The 22,206-nt window shown below is 44.6% G+C and overlaps 2 protein-coding genes across 7 annotated transcripts in view; one reads left to right on the top strand and one right to left on the bottom strand.

Annotated features, from left to right (window-relative positions):
- The window catches only part of LYSMD2 (LysM domain containing 2), a 32,654-nt gene extending 31,319 nt beyond the window's left edge, over positions 1 to 1,335 (bottom strand). Inside the window, exon 1 of one of the 2 annotated variants that reach the window (XM_039469036.2) lies at positions 996 to 1,335. The gene's annotated coding sequence lies outside the window, so the exon portion shown is untranslated. The remainder of the gene's footprint in view (positions 1 to 995) is intronic. The other variant, XM_074393598.1, reaches the window with a different exon arrangement.
- Positions 1,336 to 1,354: 19 nt separating this feature from the next.
- The window catches only part of TMOD2 (tropomodulin 2), a 53,395-nt gene continuing 32,543 nt past the window's right edge, over positions 1,355 to 22,206 (top strand). For 2 of the 5 annotated variants that reach the window (XM_074393599.1, XM_039469035.2), the window contains exons 1-3: positions 1,355 to 1,451; positions 18,449 to 18,643; positions 20,242 to 20,398. In XM_074393599.1, the coding sequence (XP_074249700.1) occupies positions 18,518 to 18,643; positions 20,242 to 20,398 (283 nt within the window). In that variant the 5' untranslated portion in view covers positions 1,355 to 1,451; positions 18,449 to 18,517. Of the gene's footprint in view, positions 1,452 to 1,758; positions 1,866 to 18,445; positions 18,644 to 20,241; positions 20,399 to 22,206 lie in introns of those variants that run through there. The other 3 variants (XM_039469032.2, XM_039469033.2, XM_039469034.2) reach the window with 3 other exon arrangements.

Raw genomic sequence — 22,206 nt, 5'->3', positions numbered from 1 at the left:
GTATTTACATAAATGCAAACCAGTGTTAATCATTTTCAGATATGGAATTTCCTCTGCAGCACTTTTTTGGCCACATGATTACTGCGCACCTCGTGCCGGACAGACTATATAGCTGTCTCACCTCTTTTCACATTTTGCCTAAAATGTCATACAGAGATCACACCAGCCATGCTGCATCCATCCCTTTGGTTCTTTTTCCTCCAATCACATCTCCGAATGCAAATCCCACCATCATGTGAAACACTGCATAGCAGCAACTTGCAAAACTCAACGAACCTTAAACTGTCAAGACAAGACCCATAAGCAAAGGTTATGCCCAAAATAGGCTGCAAGGGTTCAAGAAGGAGAGAGAGAACACATCTAATTAGAAAAGGCTTCTGGAAGGTACATCTAGATGCCATGTGTTTTCATAATGTTGGTCTTTGTCCTGTGTCACCCCCCACTACTGTCATGCTTCAGAAACTTGAGGTTATTTTCTCTCTCTTTGGAGCTCTCAAGAACCCGGCAGAGAGAACCTCTTAGGGTATATTCAGGGATGAAGTGAACCAGCTCGACGACTAACAAACTCAGTGGATTTTGACACTTACCCAGCCCAACGAGGCCCGACTACCTTTAGGTTAGCACGATATATAGGACTTTCCCGGTCCACCCGGTCCAAGAACTCCCTCGGAACCCTCACGGAAGGAACTTTCACTGAGTAGGCACTAAGTGCCAGACCCTAAGTGCTAGGGTCGCTTAATCCTCACAACACTTCTTCAAGCTTTAAGCCTGTTTTACCGTGAGGACGCGAAGGCTCACACAGGCTAAGTTGTCCGGTCTCACATAAGTGAAGCCACCACTGCGCGTGTGCTCTCCGGGCCCTCAGGCCATCACCCTAGAGCCTTGCTAACCTCCGCCCCGCTGACCTCCGTCCCTCCCTAGGCAGCCAACCCAACCACTCTCTCCTCTCACGCCCCCGCCCAGCCAGGAAACCCTCGGGCGGGCGGCGTCTGTACCTGAGCCCGCTCTCCCGGCGGCTTCCACGTCGGGATGCTCGCTCACCCGAACGCTCCTCAGAAGCTTGCAAGCCTTTGCCGCCCACGCGCTCCGGGGCCCCGAGCGTCTCCCAAGAGCCCGTCCAGCCTTCCCGCCGGCCCAGGCGCGTCCTCCCCTGCAGAGTGGTGACGGGGTTCGGACCCCGATTCCAGGAGGGGACACCTGCCGGGGGAGGGCGGCGCTGGGCGAGGGGTGGGGGGAAACTCCGGGGCCGCGGCCAGGCGCTGCCGGGAACTACGCTTCCCAGCCTGCTCCGCTGCGGCGGCGCGCTCCGGCGCCGCGCCCGGCCGGGAGCTGCCTGTTGATCACCGCGCTCGCCGCGGCCACGGCGCCGCCCCTGCTCTGCCGGCCCCGCTCCACCGGGGCTGACGGACTGACTGCCCGCACCGCCGGCTCCGGGATGAGCGCACGGACGGGTGAGCGCGCTGGGGACGGGTGGGCCTGCCCGGGCCAGCAGCTGTCTGCAGCCCCCGGTGCCGCAGCGCGGTGGCCGCCGCGCCCTCCCTGCCTGCGGGAGGATGCTCCGCGGCGTCGGCGCTCGGCCAGGCGGGAGCGCAGAGCCCCGCCACCTCTTGCCTCTCGCCTCCCGGCTCGGCCGGCTGCGCGGGGAGACGAGGCGCCGCGCGCGGGCGGTGCGGGCGGAAGGCGCCCGCCGGGTTGTGGATCCCGCGCCCTGCACTGCGGTGCCGCAGCCTCTGCAGCCCGCTGGGCCGCGGCAGGGAGGGCGCTGTCTCCTATCCTCCCGGGCTGCGGGGCTGTATTCTTCCACGCCGGGCTTTGTTCACCGCTTTCCCCCCCTTCCTGTGCATGTTTGAGGAGCTCCTGGAGCGGTAGGCATCTCCCTGCCTCGTTCAGCAGGCTTTAGGGAGGGGTGGACTGGCCGGCCTCTTTCCTGAGATCGCTGGAGCTGTCACTCGCAGGGCGTTTCAGCCTCCCAGAAAGCTGCCTCGAGCGGATCCTCGAGAGCCTTATTATTATTATTATTATTTTCCTGGTTCAACTAATGGTGGTATGTACTCCCTTCACGCTTCATAAATTTTTCCTGTTGACCTTCGGAAATGAAGGTGGATTTTTAAAATAATAATAAAAGGCTCCTAATGGGAATTTTTAGAGTATTCAGAGGTGGAAAGGTGATGCCGTCACAATGCAAATTAGCAGTGAAGGAGGCCGTGCTTGCTGCAGCTTCGTCTGTGCCCATTGCATATCTGAATCACGAGCCATTTGGAAAAGGAATGAAAAGAATATCGGGGGAAGGTATTTTAAAAACCAGGTTCTCCTCTTAGCTTGACCATTCAGGAGCTGAGGGACCTGGGCAAGTCTCTTCACCTCTCTGGGCCTCTGCATATAAAGTGGGGCGTTTTGGCTAAATGATTTGTAAACCTCTGTTCTTCCAAGATTCTCCCCTCTCAGGGAACTGAAGAAATGAGTGTTTCTGTTTAACACAACTACAAAAAGCCTGATTGTGACAACAAGCAGCTCTCCCCTAGTGAAGAGGAAACATTTTAAAGAGCTTCAGCAATGTGATTTTTTTTTAAGTTAAAACTGATTTTCTCTATCATCAGTCTAACCCAATAAATATGCATTGCAATCATTTTAATTTTTTTAAGGTACTTTACCTTGATGGGCAACAAAGTGATGGCGTTTGCTTTTGTTTTTGATTTGCTGAAGGTGAAGTGATGGGATCAACAGAAAGGGTTAATGGCTCTCTAGGGCTGAGCTTGAGTGGTCAAATGTAGTCAGCCAGGAGGTGGGGGAGGAAACCCCAGCAAGAAGTAACCAGGGTGTATATACACAAAAAAGAGAAGATGCATACTGATGGGCATTGTTTGAAAAAGAAATACACAATAGAAGGAATGAGACAATCAGAAACTGCAAACCCTAACATAACAGCGCTAGGCAAACCCTAACATAACAGTTGAATAAGACAAGGACTTAGCAACTGGTCCAAAACCTTTGAGTGAAAGGTGGTTGGGGAATAGGATTTTCATATTATTTCAAAGTATCACACCACAGATTGCTCAAGGGAAATTTGTCCTTGCAGTGGAGAGATGGGGAGGTCACTATCAGAGCCAAGTGACCAAGTTTAGCAGCATAGACTGTGAGTCTCCTGTTGTAAAGCAATAAGGAGGCATAACTTCACCTCGGTAGTATTCTTAGCAAAAAGACTTGGCAGTGCAGCAGAGCAAATGGGGGGCAACTACTGTAGATTAAAATCTTCAAGTGATACAACAGTGAATTTGCAAGTGTGAACTTTGAATACTGGACGAGAAAAAAAAGCTATAAAAGACAATTTTGAGACAGTTGGGTGTGTTTGAATATGGATTGCATGTGAGATGATATTAGGGAATTGGTGTTAATTTTCTTAGCTGAGATAATGGTTCATTCTGTGGTTATGTAGAAGACCAGGCCATCCTTACTCTTTGGAGATGTGGATATTAGAGGTAAAGTGTCATGACTTCTGCAACTTTCAGCTGTGTCTGAAAAAAAAAAGTACAGGGGTAGCACAGCAAGTTCAGGAACTTGGCAAATGTAGCAGAATGATGACAGTTGGTGAATCAGGAAGAATACAAATATTATTGTGCTATTCTTTTAACTTTTCTATAGATTTGAGCTTTAAGAAATGGGGGAAGTCAGCCAGGCGTGGTGGCTCGCCTGTAATCCCAGCACTTTGGGAGGCCGAGAGCATGCCATTGCATTCCAGCCTGGGCGACAGAGTGAGACTGCATCTCAAAAAAAAAAAAGGAGGGGTGGGGGGAGTCAATAAAATAAATAAGTAAATAAGAAGAAAGTATTGTAGAGGACTGGGTGGTTCATGACAAATAGCTGCAGTGACTCTGTGGGGAATTTCTTGGCTTCACCTTCCAAAGATTGAAATCACCTGTTGGAGGTGCAAGTCGTGGCGGGGGGGGGGGGTTCCCTTTTTTGGTTTATCTTGGATACTCTCAATCATTTATGCTTAAGATATATCATGCTCTAGCTTCAATCTCAAAGTAATAGTAATTCCCCAAACCTTAGAAATTCTAGCTCTACCCAAGAACCATCCTGAAAGTGCTGTCCCTTTCCTCTCTGTGTCCAAGATCTGTGTCAGTGTGTAAGGAAGTTTGAGAACATAGGCAGTGATTCATTTTATTTTGAGTTAGGGAAGTGTTAGGGAGGAAATGATTTAGCTTTGTGATAGAACAGAAGTTGTGGGGTTTCCTTTCATTCTTTTGTGTGTAAATTATATACAACCAAATGTTTTCCTTATAGACTATAAGTGATTCAAAGAGGTTCATAGAAGGCATATGCATAAGAGACTCCCTGTTACCAGACCACAAAAACAGAATCAACTCTTAATAATAAAACGCTTAATCTCTTATGGAGAATCCTTTGCTGCAAAGATATTTTTGCTTTACCTGGATGGTATGTGTATGTGTATATATAAAAATATGAATTTAAAGTACACATATTTACTTGTATGGATGCCTATGTGTATCTGTGAATCTCTCAGTCAGTATTCCCCAAAATATATAGAATGTTAATGGGTTACAAGAAAAAAAAAGTGACTAGCCAGATATGGTAAACACTAGAGTAAACAAAGCTGGAAAAGTTTGTTTAGTCTTGACTTTTCAGAGCCTTTCATGGTTAATGATCATTGTATATGGGGAGGTAATTGGGGTAGGAATGTCTATAGTCTGATATATAATGTTCCCCAAACTCTGTGCAAAAAAATGAAAACTATCTTGAGGGACTACCGTTACATGGAACCAACTTTGAGAAACTGCCTTAAATGCATTTTTGAGTGAAAGGTCAGGACATAAGAATAAAGGTATAATTTTTAAGTAATTGTGCTTCCCATTACCTACAGATTAGAATTCAAACTTCAGTTTCTGGTTTTAATGGAGCACAACACTTTGACCCCGTCTACTTTTTCAACCTAAGTTTCCCATCTTTCTTCCTATAAACTCTCCTGCTTAGTCCTTTGTTGTATACTATGAACCATTTTTATTTTCAGTATACCAAAAAATCAATTATACATACCTTTCAGGCGCTGTGGTCAGGTAAAATGAGAGGCATTTTTTTTGCTATGGCTCTTCCATGGACTGGGATAGCCACCTTTCCTCCCAAAGCCATTTTGAGTTCCTTGGCCTTGGTCCCATGTTTCAGCACAACCTTCCTTAAAGCTGTGATTTCATGCTATTTCAGCTTTTATGATTTGCCGTCCTGTTTCAACATCAAGGCTGCCTTACTAATTACCCTAATTACCTCTTTCACATGTGTCACCAGTATTCCTGAGTTCCCCTAATGACAGCCAGGTAGGGTGGGGATGAGAAGGTCAGTTCCAGGACTGTGAGTTGCTGGAGCTCATGTAACAGGGAACAAGGCCAGCGTGCCAATTCTGGACATCAGGAAAAAGGAGACAACCTGGGGTATAAGCCCTAAGAAAGGACCAGGAGGCCCCTCATCAGAGTGGTTAGAGGTGTGTGGAGTCCAGTGAGCTGGGCGGCTATTCAAGCAGTGTGCATGGGGACAACTATCCTCACTGTTGATAAACAACCATTCTGACTGGGCAGTGTCCATTCTATACCAGTTGCTAAATGTTTTGCACATCATTTAGGTAAGCACTCACAAGTCAGGGTACATGCAGCATCCGTAAGTCATAACAAAGCCTAGATCAAAACCCAGGTGGTATATAGACGCCGAAGAAAGAGACGAAGACGAGTGAGTCAAAGACCACATAAACAAGCAGAAGAAAGGAGTACACATGAATCAAAAGACAAAAAGCAGGAAACTCGAGGTGCCAATCAGGAAGTTAGAAGAAGCCCTTAAGTTCCCAAAGGCAAGGGGAAGGAACATGGTTAAAAGCAGCAAGCAGTTAAAAACCAGAAAGGCACAGATCTCCAAGTGGAAGGCGAGGAGGTAGATAGAGGTCAAGAAACAGGAACTCCTCTAAAAACAGAAAAGAAGGCCAAACACAGGGAGAAGGCAACAGCGGGAAATAGGACCCGCCATGAGAATTAGAAACCAAGAGGCAGGCTGGGCAGATAGCAAGACTTTTTGGCTTTTTGGCTACTTCCTACCCAGGTGGAAATCTATCTCATAGCTTGGCCAGCTTACACTATGGTGGCTTTCTACACCTGGCAACGCTGACCTGCAGCTCTGACACGTTCTGCCTCTTCGTATTCAGCAGACCTTGATGGGGAAAACAGAGGGAAAGAACAACCAAAAAAGATTATTCCACAACCAAGGACAAAAGAGAAATAGTGTTGACTGAGGACTTGGGTGTGCTAGACACTGTGCCTAATATGTATATGGTCATCTTAAGTGTCACCTCAGCCTTCAGAGATAAGCTCTATCCTTTGCGTGTTTTTCAGAGGAAGGAACAGAAGTTTGGAGAGGTTTTCACTGCACACATACCTGCACCATCAGACCTTGGGTTGGTTAACTCTAAGACCCGTGCTTTTAGTCTTCTGTGTTCTTCTAACCTTGGATAGGAGCAGTCACTAGTGGGCATATTGTTATAAAAAGGAACTGTTTTCAAGTATGATTTAAGTTTTGGCAAGTTTTGTGTTATAAGATTGGCAAAAATGAGCTCTGCATTCTGGTAAGATCCGCTTCTCATTCCTCTTTCAGCTTGTTTCTTCCTATTGCCGTACCATATTTTTGACTGAAATTTCTCGTTATCCCACCTCGTTCTGTCCTTTATCCTCTTCAAGTATTTCCCAGAATATGTAGAAGCCTTTTGGTTGTTTCAAAATAAAACAAACTTAACTGGCCCATCTTCAAATAGCTACATTCCAAAACACATGCCGTTGTTGTGTAATATTTACCCAGTGGCCAGAAATGAATTAAATATCTAATATCAATTTATGTTTTCTTGGAGATTACATTGATATGCAGATTCTGTTCTAATTTGCTAGTTTTAGAAAATGTGGATTCGGCTCTTGTGAAAATTGGTGTACTAATTGTTTCAAAATTATGAAATATTGAAGAGATATTAAAAATAATGAAGAATAATAACCTCTACCAGGCATGGTGGCTCATGCCTATAATCCTAGCACTTTGGGAGGATGAGATGGGTGGATCATCTAAGGTCAGGAGTTCGAGACCAGCCTGGCCAACATGGTGAAACCCATCTCTACTAAAAATACAAAAATTAGCTGGGCGTGGTGGTGCACACCTGTAGTCCCAGCTACTCAAGAGGCTGAGGCAGAAGAATCACTTGAACCCAGGAGGTGCAGGTTTTAGTGAACCAAGATCATGCCACTGCACTCTAGCCTGGGCGACAGAGCAAGACTTTATCTCAAAAAAAAAAAAAAAAACCAGAAGATGAACCTCTCATTTACTGACTCTTCCACTTAGGAATAAAGCATCACCAGCGCAGTTGAAGCCCAAGATTCCCTTCTGCAATCAAAGTCTACCCCCTGCCAATGGGTTGTTTGTCTTTGTCCCGTCAGCAGTCCTTTGTAACTTTCCTAGATATATACATACTCTTAGGTAATTGATGGCACTGTTTTGCTCATTTAAGACACTTTTTACGGCTTGGCATGATGCCTTACATCTGTAATCCCAGCACTTTGGGAGGGCGAGGTGGGCAGATTGCCTGAATTTAAGAGTTCGAGACCAGCCTGGACAGCATGGCAGAACCCCATCTCTACAAAAAATACAAAAATTAGCTGGATATAGTGGGACACAACTGTAGTCCCAGGTACCTGGGGAACTGAGGCAGAAGAATTGCTCAAGCCCACGAGGTCAAGGCTGCAGTGACCCATGTTTGAACCACTGCATTCCAGCTGGATGATAGGGCAAGACCCCATCTCTAAAAAATAAAAATAAAAAAAAAATTACCTTATTTTTTTTAATTGTCTTATTTTTAATTTTTTTAGATACAAGATCTTTCTCTGTCACCCAGGCTGGAGTACAATGATGCAGTCATAGCTCACTGTTACCTCAAACTCCTAAACTCAAGTGATCCTCCTGTATCAGCCTCCTAAGTAGCTGGGACTACAGGCATGTGCCACCACACCCCACCAATTAAAAAATAAAAATCTGTAGAGATGGTGTTTTGCGACATTGCCCAGGCTGGTCTCAAACCCCTGGCCCTGGATGATCCTCTCACCTTGGCAACCTCCCAAAGTGCTGGGATTACAGATGTGAGCCACAGTGCTTGCCCTCACTAGGTTTTTTTTTTGTTGTTTTTTTTTTTTGAGACGGAGTTTCGCTCTTGTTACCCAGGCTGGAGTGCAATGGCGCAATCTCGGCTCACCGCAACCTCCGCCTCCTGGGTTCAGGCAATTCTCCTGCCTCAGCCTCCTGAGTAGCTGGGATTACAGGCACGCGCCACCATGCCCAGCTAATTTTTTGTATTTTTAGTAGAGACAGGGTTTTACCATGTTGACCAGGATGGTCTCTATCTCTTGACCTCGTGATCCACCTGCCTCGGCCTCCCAAAGTGCTGGGATTACAGGCTTGAGCCACCGCGCCTGGCAGGTTTTTAAGAGTAATTTTTGTTTACTCTTTTGTAAAAGTTAGTCTTTGGTTTGTTTTGGGTTTTATATATAGGACTGCTTATTGTTTTAGTTTTGGTTCTGTCTTTGTGTATAGACAGGGCCAAATGCTAGGCACTTCACATTGTTTCTGATTTTCCTTTCATCCCACAGTTATACAAATAAGGTAGTGGAAAGAGAAGCAAAGAAAGCCATACTCCTTATTTTCCTTCCCAAGGCTTGTATATTTGGATAATAGGAAGAGTTACTTAAGGGCCCAAGTCATCCTTCCGTCAGCTCAAGTCTTTAATCCTATTTTCTGTTTTCCTAACTGACTCCTATACTTGCCCATCAGGACTCCTGGAAGCCTTGGTAGGCATTTGCTTCACTCCAGAGTGTACATTAGCATCCTATAGCATGTTAAATGCTTGCCGTGGGACAGACACCATGCTAGAGGCGAGGCTACAGCAGTGCTTTGCTAACTTCTCAATGCAGCATTGCTAAGAGGAAAGGAAAACAAATGGGAGCCCCTGTGCAGCCTTGTTGGGGGCAAAAGCAAACCAGCCGTGAGCTGGAAAAGCTTTTTTTTTTTTTCTTTTTGAGACGCAATCTCACTCCATCACCAGGCTGGAGTGCAGTGGCGCGATCTTGGCTCACTGCAACCTCCACCTCCTGGGTTCAAGAGATTCTCTCCTGCCTCACCCTCCCAAGTAGCTGGGACCACAGGTATGTGCCACCACACCCAGCTAATTTTTGTATTTTTAACAGAGATGGGGTTTCACTATGTTAGCCAGGATGGTCTCTATCTTTTGACCTTGTGATCCACCCACCTCAGCCTCCAAAAGTGCTGGGCTTACAGGCATGAGCCACTGCACCCAGCCCAAGCTGGAAAAGCTTTGATTTGACTTTAAAAGCTGTGAGAATGCTGCATTCTTCTCCACAGTATTTCTATATTAGTTTTTAAAAAATAAAGCCTGGGCAATGTAGCGAGACCCTATCTCTATAAAAATTTTTAAATTTTTCATGCAATAAATTTTTATTCACTAGCTGAGCATAATGGCACACACCTGTAGTCTCAGCTGCTAGGGTCAAGGGAGGTGGGGGGAGTACTGAGGCAAGAGGTTCACTTGAGCCCAGGAGTACAAGGCTGCAGTGAGCTATGATCACATCATTGCACTCCAGCCTGGGCAATAAAACAAGACCCTGTTTCTAATAATAATAATAATAACTAACTTTCACAAAATCTTCAGATCAAGGTTGTGCTCCAGGAGGATGGAATTTTTTTTTTCTCTTCTGACTTTGGGACGCCCCTGGTACACTGACACAGCATAGGCAATTTGTTTTAACAGGTAGTGTTACATAGTATTAACATGTTATTTTAATTAATGTCTTTTCCTACTGAGTTATGACATGGCACTTGTCTTCTGGGAGTTTGTAGTTTAGCTGGAGAGAGAACCATACATGTAACATACATGAAAAGATAGCAAGATACATCAAATTGGTGATATAGGCATATAAATTTAGAGGACGAGCAACTTCTGTGGGTTTAGATCTGGCGTCCCCAAACTTTTTACACGGGGCCAGTTCACTGTTCCTCAGACCATTGGAGGGCCGCCACATACTGTGCTCCCCTCACTGACCACCAATGAAAGAGGTGCCCCTTCCTGAAGTGCGGCGGGGGGCCGGATAAATGGCCTCAGGGGGCCGCATGTGGCCCTTGGGGTCGTAGTTTGGGGACGCCTGATTTAGATGATCTCAGAAAGTTACATCACAGTGAGAGAAAGCAGTGGATAGAGGGGAATGAGCTCTGGACCTGTGGGCTCATTTGAGCTCATTTCTTTCACTTGACATTTGTTGCACAATATTTATCAGATGCCTAGTTCAGATCAAGAACTGTGCTGGGAGTCAGGATTTTATCAGTGAGTAAAACTCATACAGTCCTTCTCCCTCACAGAGATTAGCAAGGAAGACAGAGGTAAAGCAAGTAGTTGTAATAAAGACAAGGACAGATGTGATTAAAAGGGTAGCATAGAAATGGGGAATGACCCAGACATTGTCTCCACATCCAAACGAGGCTTCCCTAAAGCAGTGAAGCTTGCATGAGACCAGGGGATGAGCAGGACAGCAGTCAGCCAGAGGGGAGTGGTGTGAGAGTGTTCTGAGCAGAGGGAACAACATAAGGCATGATCCAGGCATTGGAAGTGGGCCAGGAGGCTGGAGCCGGGAGGAGATGGGGAGTGTGGCGCAGGATGAAACTGATGAAGATGACAGAAGCCAGACTGGATTTGAACCTTATCCTCAAGGCAGCAGAAGCCACTGGAGAATTTTAAGTAACTAGAAAAGAGTTGTTTAACTCTGTGCTCATTTGGCCATTTGTGTGATGTATGGATCAGGAGGGATAGGGCTGAATGTGGGCAATGTGGATGAGTTAAGTAGGTGGATTCTTAACACATTTAGGTAAGGACAGGACTTGGTGACTAGTGGCTGGAAAAGAGACCAGAGAGAGAAGATGTCAAGGATGGCTCCCTGGTTTTTTGGCAAATTTCCTGAAATTGGGGTTTCTGGAGGAGGAAAAATTATGAAAGCACTTCTGACGTATTTGAGGTATCTGAGGAAGCCAAGGAGAGATGTGGACTAAGCAGATGGAAATATAGGAGTCTAACCCTCAGGAACAAAGTCTAGGATGAAAGTACAGGTTTTGGAGTCTCCTGGTTATATATCCTAATTAAAATTTTGGAGGTAGATTAGTTCCTCCAGGGAGAATATGTAGCATGAAAATAGAAGAATTTATAAGATGAGACCTTGAAGAATGCCAGTGGAGGAAAAAGAATTGCTAAAAGAGACCAAAAATGAATGCTCAGAGAAATAGGAGAAAAACCATCGATGTTGCTGGATTGAGCAATCTTTAAGGCCTTTCTCAGCTCTGAAATTCTGTGGTCCTGCAGAGCTGGGATCTGAGCCAAGTCTCAAGAGCAGAGCGCATAGATAGGCCATGAGAATAGAGAAGGGCATTCCTATCAGCCAGCATCCCGACGAGAAACAGGGGATACACTCAAACTGAGTAATTCGAGAAAATTTTTATAAAGAGTCTATTTAGAAAGATGGGGGGAGGATTTAGGGAATCCAACAAGGCAGAACCCTGGTACCAGCTGCCACAAGGACCCTTTACCACCCAAGGCCTGAGGTCAGCCAGGGGCAGTCAGCTGTATGGAGAGGGCTGCCTGTTGGGAGGTGTGGCCTTCTGGACCCAACCTCCCCTTCCCCCTGCTCTCGTTTGCTGCTAGTGCCTCCTGTGGGCCAAACAGAAGCCAGACAGAAAGGGAACCCACTGATGCAGTCTAAATAGATCATCTTCTTGGAGCACAGAGCAGTGGGGGAGTGGATGTGAAGGGGCAAACAGAAGACAGCCAGAACAATCATCCTGGAAAACAGAAGCATTATTTGGGTAAGCGGATGTGTTCATTCCCTGTTGCTGCTATAACAAATTAGCACAAATCCAGTGACTTAAAACAATACAAATTTATTCTTACTGTTTTGGAAGTTAGAAGTCTGAAACGCATGTCACTGGGCAAAAATCAAGGTGTCACAGGACTGTAGTCCCTTCTGAAGTCCCTAGGAGAGAATCCATGTCCTTGCCCTTCCCCACCTCCAGAGGCTGCCCACATCCCTTGGCTCATGGCCCCTTCTACCATCTTCAAAGCAAAAAAATTGCATGACTCTGACCCTCTGCTTCACAACTCCTTCCCTGACTCTTCCGCCTTCCTTTTCCATCTTTTTTTTTTTTTTTTTTTTTTTTTTTTTTTTGAGACAGAGTTTCGCTCTTGTTACCCAGGCTGGAGTGCAATGGCGCGATCTCGGCTCACCGCAACCTCCGCCTCCCGGGTTCAAGCAATTCACCCGCCTCAGCCTCCTGAGTAGCTGGGATTACAGGCACGCGCCACCATGCCCAGCTAATCTTTTGTATCTTTAGTAGAGACGGGGTTTCACCATGTTGACCAGGTTGGTCTCGATCTCTCGACCTCGTGATCCGCCCGCCTCGGCCTCCCAAAGTGCTGGGATTACAGGCTTGAGCCACCGTGCCCGGCCCTTTTCCATCTTTTAAGACTCCTTTAGATTATATTGGCACACCCAGATCATCCGAGATGATCTCTCTATTTTTAAATCCTTAATCTTGGCTGGGCATGGTGGCTCAGGCCTGTAATCCCAGTACTTTGGGAGGCCAAGGCAGGTGGATCACTTGAGATCCATAGTTCGAGACCAGGCTGGGCAACATGGTGAAACCCCATCTGTACTAAAAATACAAAAACTTGGCCGGGTATGGTAACACATGCCTGTAATCACAGCTACTCTGGAGGTTGAGGCAGGAGAATCACTTGAACCCAAGAGGCGGAGGTTGCAGTGATCCAAGGTCACACCATTGCACTCCAGCCTGGGCGACAAGAGTGAAACTCTGTCTCAAAAAAACAAAAACCAAAAAACCTTAATCTAATCACAACTCATTTGTTTTGCCTTGTAAAGTAACATACAGATGTGAGGAATAGGAGGAATAGGAGGAGAACATATTTAGGTGGCCATGATTCTGCCTACCACAGAGAGCAAATAAACTATTTTAACTGAAGCAGTGAGTTCCCCAGGAAAGTAATGAGAGAGAAAACAGAAAGTGCAGGTTAAAGCAAATAATGGGGAGCTTTGGAGCTAGACTGTCTGGATTTCATTCTGTAGACAAGAGGGAGCCATTGTAAGTTCTTAACCAGGGAAGTGGCTTGTTAGCAGTGTTGAGAAAAATGATCCAATTATAGTCTTCTGGGTGGCTTACAGGGAAAAACAGAAATCTTTGAAGATGCAATCAGAGTTGTCCAGGCATGAAGGAACAAAGGGCTGAAACAAGAGTGAAAAGAAAGGGTGGTGTGAAAAATGTTGTGCAGTAAGGACCCTGATCAGCCGGACTCAAGAAAGTGGGAGAATCTGAAATTGGTCTGAGTGTTGGGAGTGTTTGACTGGTAGATTAATCTAGAGAAAAAGTCCATTTTAGAGAAAGATGGGGAGTTTGGGTTTAGTTACAGAATCCAGCAATAGAAATCCACATAGAGGCTGGGCACCATGGGCTCCTGCCTCTAATTCCAGCACTTTGAGGGGCTGAGGCAGGAGGATCGCTTGAGCCCAGGAGTTCAAGACCAGTCTGGGCAACGTAGTAAGACCCCATCTCTGCAAAAAAAAAAAAAAAAAAAAATTGTTTAATTAGCTGAGCATGGTGACATGCTCCTGTAGACCCAGCTACTCAAGGGACTGAAGCAGGAAGATTATTTGAGCCCAGGAATTGGAGGCTGCAATTAGCTATGATCAAGCCAGCGTGGGCAAGAGTAAGACCCTGTCTTTAAAAAAAAAAAAAAATTCAAATAGAATCTTATCAACCCTAAGATACCATTGATTGTAAAACTCTCCAGTATTTTATGTGTTACTAAGAAAAAAAGGGTTGCAATCAAAATATAACATGTTTTCTTAAAAATACAAATTTTTGGCTGGGCACAGTGGCTCACACCTGTAATTCCAGGTCTTTGGTAGACCAAGCTGGAAGGATCGTTTGAGCACAGGTGTTAGGGACAGGTCTGGGCCATATAGTGAGATCCTGTATCTACAAAAAGTAAAAAATTAGCCAGGCATGATGGTGCACACCTGCTACTCGGGAGGCTGGTGTGGGAGGATCTTGATCTCAGGAGGAAAAGGCTGCAGTGAGTTGCGATGACACACAACTGAACTCAAGCCAGGGCAACAGAGTGAGACCATGTCTCAAAAAATAATAATACTTTTTGTTTTATTGACACAGCTGTTTTAGACTTCCACATAGGTTTTTTTGAAATCTTTTTTACTGAAGTGTAAATGATATACAATAAAGTGCACATATTTCAAGTTATGGTTTGATAAGGTTTGACATTTGCATGTACTTGTGGAACCATCACCACAATCAAGGTAGTCAACATAGGCAACATTCCCAAAAGGCTCCCCATGCCCCTGTTATCCCTCTCATCAGCCCTTCCCACCTCTCTCCCATGCCTCAGCAACTCTGATTTCTTTCCATGATGTAGATTAGTTTACATGTTCTAAAACTTTAGATAAATGGAGTCCTACAGTATACATTCTTTTGGTCTTCTTTTATTATAATTATTTTGAGGTTATTCCATTTGTTGTATACATCAATAGGTCGTTTCCTTGTATTGCTGAGAAGTATTCCATTATGTGGATATACCACAATTTCTTTATTTTTATTTATTTATTTAGGGACAGGATCTCACTCTGTTGCCCAGGCTGGAGTGCAGTGGTGCAATCATAGCTCACTGCAGCCTTGACCTCCTGGCTCAAGCAATTCTCCTACCTCAACCTCCCAAATAACTGGGACTGCAGGCATGTGCCACCACACCCAGCTATTTTTTTTTTCTCTTTAATGTAGAAATGGGGTCTCGCTGTGTTTCCCAGGCTGATCTCAAATTCCTGGGCTCAAGAAATCCTCCCACCTCAGCCTTTCAAAGCATTGGGACTATAAGCGTGAGCCACTGCTCCTGGTCACAGTTTGTTTTTTATTCACTTACTGTCATTCAAGTTGGTTTCAGTTTTTGGCAGTTACAAATAAATGTGCTGTGAATATACATGGATTTTAAAATCATGTATCTCTCCTGTACATATGTAAAAAGGGGAAATGTAAGTGAAATGCATTCATTGGTTGAATTCTTAAAACTTCTTCACACTCAGAGTCTTAACATTTTAGATCACTATTTTACTCATCTATGTCTGGTTTTTTCCCACATAACAATTTCCTTTGTGCCATCAAGTGGTAATTTAAAAAATCTGTAAAAAACAAAACTAAAACTAAAAGCTACTGAACTGGGCGCTTAAACTCACTCTGTCATTACGTGGAACTATCCTAATCTGGACCTTTCTTTGGGAATGCTGCTAAACATACCTGTATTGTCACCTCTTTATGATTGTCTGCTTTCTGAATTTTAAAAGAGTATTGCAGGCCAGCCATGGTGGCTCACGCCTGTAATCCCAGTACTTTGGGACCCTGAGGCGGGCGGATCGCCTGAGGTTGGGAGTTCAAGACTAGCCTGACCAACATGGAGAAACCCCTTCTCTACTAAAAGTACAAAATTAGCTGGGTGTGGTAGCAGGCACCTGTAATCCCAGCTACTTGGGAGGCTGAGGCAGGAGAATTGCTTGAAGCCAGGAGGAGGAGGTTGCGGTGAGCCAAGATCACACCATTGCACTCCAGCCTGGGCAACAGAGCAAAACTCCATCTCAAAAAAAAAGAGTATCCCATAGTTGTCTCGGGGATTTCCTTCCAAATCCTTGACATCCACTCTGCTAGTTTTTAAGCTGGTGCTTTTGATATTTATGTATATACAAGCAATGACAAGTACAATTTTACTGCTGCTGGGACAACAGTAATTATAGCACACCATCAATTCTAAGACACATCGCAATTTCAGAATGTTAAATGTGATAAAGTGTGCATTTTAGAATCCATTAAGTAGGGTAGTTCAACCAATTCATTTGGTGGATAAGGGCCTGGAAGATGCCATCCTTGTCCTGTGTGATGCAATAAGTTAGTGGTAGCTGGCGCGAGAACGAAGTATATAGGATCCAGTTGGTTTCTCTGACTTTAGTAGGATTTTTGTTTGTTTGTTTTTTACTAGATTATAGTCATTAAAGCTTTTGAGGGGAAAAAAAGAGGGCTGGGAAACCTCATGTCTACAAAAAAAATTTTTTTAATTAGCTGGGCATCGTGGCATATGCCTATAGTCCTGGGTGTGGTGTGCACGCACTACTCCGGAGGTTGAGGTGGGAGGATCACTTGAGCCCAGGAGGTAGAGGTCTCAGTGAGCCAAGATGGTACCACTGCACTCCAGCCTGGGAAACAGAGAGAAACCCTGTCTCTAAATTAATAAGCAAGAAGGTGAGCTAATAGAAGAGAGAGTGACATTGTAAGTGAAAGAGGTATCAACACAGAAACCACAAATGTGACCATTGTGAGCAGCTGAATTCACAAAGGGAAGGGAACACTATTCTAACAGCCCTTAAGAGGCCCACCTGCAGGCAGTCTCTTTCCATGCCAACCTATTCTTCGCTCTTATGATTTGAACTCATTGAAAAAAAAAAAAAAAGGTGTGCTCAGATCACTCCCCTATATTAAGAAGTTGTGGTGGCTTCCCATCCCCAGCAGAATAAAGTCCAGGTCCCTTAGCATGGCACAGAAGGAAGGCCCTTCACAGATGTCCCGTCTGCATCTTTAGTTCTTTCCTCTCGCTCCCTCCATGAATCCCCCCTCCAGCCACGTCACCTACTCCACCAGCATATCATGTACTGTCTTATCCTGTGCCTCTTTATGCTGTTCTCTTTTCCCAGAATGACACTTGCCCATCCATGTCCACCTTATGACCTCTTCCTTCAATGCTCAAACACAACCTCTTTTTTAGTTTCCCCTCAAACTTCCCCCATTTACTCTGATTATTTCCCCATGTGTTTTCAAACCTACTTTATATATTATGTCTAATACTGGGGGCATTTTGATACATAGAATTTTTTTTTTTTGAGACAGAGTCTTACTCTGTTGCTCAGGCTGGAGTGCAGTGGCACCATCTCAGTACTGCAACCTCCACCTCCTGGGTTCAAGTGATTCTCCTGCCTCAGCCTCCTGAGTAGCTGGGACTACAGGCATGCACCACCATGCCCAGCTAATTTTTGTATTTTTTAATGGAGATGGGTTTCACCATATTGGTCAGGCTGGTCTCAAACTCCTAATCTCAGGTGATCCACCCGCCTTGGCCTCCCAAAGTGTTGGGATTACAGGCGTGAGCCACTGTACCCAGCCTCCTCATGTGTTTTTAAACCTACTTTATACCTTATGTCTAATACTTATGCCATTATTGCAATTTGTGTGTCTGTCTCACTAAGCTGTGATCTTCTTGGGGAAAGGGGGCATGTCTTGTTGATCTTCATATTTCTGTTTTCTAGAGCTATGCCTGGCAAATAGTAGATATATAGCAAATGTTTATTGGCCTGAAAGATGTGATTGGTGGTAATACATCCTAAGGAGAAACATAGTCCGTGAAGTACATTACTGTTTCCTGAATGAGTATTATCTTTCTAGGTAAGATCTGTAGAATCCTCTGCAAGGAGGAAAGGATTGAGCAAAACTTTCATTTTGGGTGAAAGTTTAGAAGTGAGGTGATATAAAAATAAGGGTAGAGAGAAGAATGGTCTGGGGGTATAAAGAACGAATATGTAGGATGGCTAAAGAAACGAAAAGGAAATGAGACTAGAAATAGAATGGAAAACAAAGCAAGGAGAAAAAGAGAGAGAGTGATCACATGGCCAGGATTTTAGAATAGTACTTAGTTTAACTGCAGGGGAGTTACTGGACAATGCTTTCTCACATAGAGGTTCCAAACTCTTGTTGGTGAATGAATCCCATTTTGTATTCCTCACATCGCTCTCTCCCTGAAAAGACACAAGTAGCTTCTTATAGCTGTCTTACAATTAGTGCATTGTTCTCCCCTGTTTTTCTATGGAGAGCGGGGGAAGGCAGAGTAGTATGATGGAAAACCGCTCACTACACTGGGAATCGGAAAGCCAGGCTCATCCATCCCAGCTCTGTGAGCTCGAGCAAGGCACTAGGTCACTTTCACTTCAGAATAGTCATTTATAAAATGGGAATGATAATATTGGCACAGGCTTCCTCACAGGATTATTGTAAAGATCAAAATAAGTAAAATATGTGAAAACCCTTTGTAAGCTGTCAGGTTGCTCTGTAAATGAAGGGAATATTACCTTTTACTTGAATTATTCATTCAATACAGTAGGTTCTACTGGAGGCACAGTTCTGTCTTCTGTTAATAAGTCCTGTTTACAGAAAGGAGATTGTTTTTTAATTAGTGTTTCTTTTTTATTAGCAGTATTCTGAAGTCTCAGGAAATTGGACCATATAAATGTGCATGGCCCATGAGCAAGGCATATAAGAAGCCATGGCACTCCCCTTTCAAAAAGAGCTGGAGAAATACAAGAACATTGATGAAGATGAGCTTCTTGGCAAACTCTCAGAAGAGGAACTGAAACAGTTGGAAAATGTTCTAGATGACCTAGATCCCGAGGTAAGTGACGTGGAACTCAAGCAGAGTGATTAATGATAGTATGAATAAATGACATGATTTGGTCCTTAAAATATGGTAGAAATCCCTTAGCTCTGAATGTACATTTTCTTTTCTTCCTCTGATTTGTTCTGGGTCACTTACGTTTACAAATTCATAGAGAACCTCGTAGCAACTACAATGTGTTATAGCAAATGTATTTCTCAAAAACCAGCCTGGTGTAAATCAGGGGAAATATTTTCCATTGGTTGAGGAAGGACTAGTCTGACTTAGGGGAAAAAGAAGGAAAGTGGAAAAGAGAACAAATCTTACTAAGCTTTTTTCTGGGCACAGAAGCCATTGAGGTAAACTGTATTATCCCTATTTCATAATTGAGAAGACAGACGTGGAGAGGTAGTTTATGTAAGATTCCATACTGATGTCAGAGATGGTATTTAAATCAGGTTTTTAACCCTAGATGCAATTTTTTTTTTTTTTTTCGGGCAGAGTACTTTGCCTCCCAGGCTGGAGTGCAGTGACGTGATCTCGGCTCACTGCAACCTCCACCTCCCAGGTTCAAGTGATTCTCCTGCCTCAGCCTCCCAAGTAGCTGGGATTACAGGTGCTCACCACCATGCCTGGCTAATTTTTGTATTTTTAGCAGAGACAAGGTTTTGCCATGTTGTCCATGTTGGTCTCAAATTCCTGACCTCAAGTGATCTGTCTGCCTCAGTCTCCCAAAGTGCTGGGATTATAGGCATAAGCCACCATGCCCGTCCCCAAATGCAGATTTTTAAAAATATCTCATTTCTTTCAAATGCACAAAAAATGTGAAGAATTTGATGAACTTATAACAATGAATAGATTCAACTGACTATAATCATAATATCAAGTTCATTTCAATGGAGTTTCTAATGTTTATATGAATTCTTGAAAAGTTAAGTCGCTTGTTATATTTGTTTAGCAAGCACTTTCTTTAGACCTGCTGGTATGATCTTAAATTTAGAATTGGAGGCATCCGAAATAGTGATTTTACTATAAATAAAAATGCAACTAAAACAAAATTATGTATGTAGTATTCTGATATGTCAGATACTTTGGATATTGTATTTACTTTTAAAAATACAGGTATTCTGCTTTTATTTTTTTAATTTAAGGAAGGAATCTCAAAGCTTAATCCAGCAGGCATTAACATCTTCGTAATATTACATATCAGCTTGGCTGCTGCTACAGGGGATGGGTTCGCCATGTCAGCTCCTTGTCAGCCTCATGTTTCTGCCTGGGAGCACCTTGGGTGCAGCCCTAGCCAAACTTAAGCACAATCTACAAGGAAAGAGGCCTTTTGCCTCCATGTTCTAGGAGGCAGCTTCAGAAGACTCAGAGGCTGCTCTAGCCATCTATGCTCTGCTTGAGCTCATTGGGAGGCATCTCTCAGCACAGGATATTGGAACAAGTAGGGCCTCAGAGATATCCCAGAGCCCCCAGCCTTCAGTTCAGATGCCCATTCTGTGTAGGTATCTTTCCTGCTTCTGCAGCTCACAGTGAGTGGGCATAGAAGAGGAAGTAGCAATGTGCAGGCCAGCAGACATCCCTCCTTCTTGCTCACACCTCTGTCTTGTCAGAGTGCCATGCTACCGGCTGGATTCCGACAGAAAGACCAGACACAGAAGGCAGCCACTGGCCCCTTTGACCGTGAGCACCTCCTCATGTACCTGGAGAAGGAGGCTTTGGAACAGAAAGACAGAGAGGACTTTGTGCCCTTCACTGGAGAAAAGAAAGGTAAGGACCACAGGCAGAGCATCTTGGAACAGAGGTACTCTTAGTTAAGAGTACCTCTTTTCATTTTATTGTCATGGAGGGTCAAGCAAGGGAACTGTCCTGGAAATGGGAAATAAGCCCATGAACTGGATTCACTATTAAAAAGAATCATGGCTGATAGATACATGTCATTTTACATTAGACCAAACCCATAGGATGTACAACACCAAGACTGAACCCTAATAGAAACTGTGGACGTTGGATGATAATGATGTGTCCATGAAAGTTCATCAGTTGTATCCCTATGGTATAAGATGGCATTAGGCCTGTAATCCCAGCACTTTGGGAGGCTGAGGCAAGCAGATCACGAGATCAGGAGTTTGAGACCAGCCTGACCAACATGGGGAAACCCCATCTGTACTAAAATTACAAAAATTAGCCGGGTGTGGTGGCAGGCGCCTGTAATCCCAGCTACTTGGGAGGCTGAGGTAGGAGAATGGCTTGAATCCAGGAGGTGGAGGTTGTGGTGAGCCAAGATCGCGCCATTGCATTCCAGCCTGGGCAACAAGAGTGAAACTCCACCTCGAAAAAGAAAAAGATGCCATTAGTTGAGGGAGGATGAGTTGGGAGGGTACATTAAAAGAAAAAAGAAACATGGTCAAATATGTAGGCTAACTGCTTAGGGTGTGCTGGTTCTCAAATTAGTTTAGTGAAAAAAAATCTCAAATCCCAAAGAAAGTTTTGAAAATGTGAAGCAGTGTCGTGCCTGAGGGTTTCCTAGGCATTGGTGTGTTTCTCTTAGCCTGGTGCTTTACCAACTGCAGAATGCCCTCAACGCCTTTCTGCTCTATGTCCAGGATGGCTGTAGCACTACAACCCTAACCTTAGAGACTACCATTAAAGTCCAGTGCAGTCATTCATGCATCCATCATCTACTGAGTGCCTCCTCCGTGCAGAGCCTTGTGGTCAGATGCTAGAATCACAGGTAAAATAGACTGCCCTCAAGGAGCTTGTGGTCTAGTGAGAGAACCAGGATGTCAGAGCTAGGAAGGCTGTGAGGAGCAAGGAGATATTTTCCATGCCAAGACTGAGCTCTGAGCTAAGAATAGGAAATCCTCCTCCATAGCTCCTGATCCTGTGCTCCCCTTTCGAGGAAGAGTGACTATCAATAGCCTGTCCAGCTTTCTCAGCTATAGATAGTGACTTGAACCCAAAGATTCTAATGGAATTACTGATAACCTCACAGCAACTACAGTCTTTTTATAATATAAATCAGATCACATCAGCCGGGCACAGTGGCTCACATGTATAATTCCTACACTTTGGGAGGCTGAGGCAGGAGGATCACTTGAGCCTAGGAGTTCAAGATCAGCCTGGGCAACATGGCAAAACTCTGTTTCTACAAAAAATGCAAAACTTAGCCAAGCATGGTGGTGCACCTGTGTTCGAAGCTACTTAGGAGCTGATATGGGAGGATTAGTTGAGCCTAGGAGGTCAAAGCTGCAATAAGCCATGATCTTGCCACTGTACTATGGCTTGGGCCACAGAGTGGAACCGTGTCTCAAAATAAATAAACAAACAGCCAAATCTTGTCATTTCCCTACTTAAAGTCTCAAATCCTTTCTGTGGTCTTTAAAGTAGATACAGCTTCCATCCGCCTCTCTAAGTGCATCTGGCCTTCCCTTGCTAAGCCTCAGCCCTCACTGTCTTCATTCACTTCCCCAAACCTGCTGAGTTCTTTTCCTCTCTCAGGCTGGTCTTCTCATGGACACTTTCTTCTGACTCACGTCCCCATTTTTTATATCCTAAGGGTCTCAGCTTAAATGTCA

This window comes from Saimiri boliviensis, chromosome 2 (genome assembly GCF_048565385.1).
Source record: "Saimiri boliviensis isolate mSaiBol1 chromosome 2, mSaiBol1.pri, whole genome shotgun sequence".
Classification (NCBI taxonomy): Eukaryota; Metazoa; Chordata; class Mammalia; order Primates; family Cebidae; genus Saimiri; species Saimiri boliviensis.
This window is presented reverse-complemented; position numbering and strand designations above follow the sequence as displayed.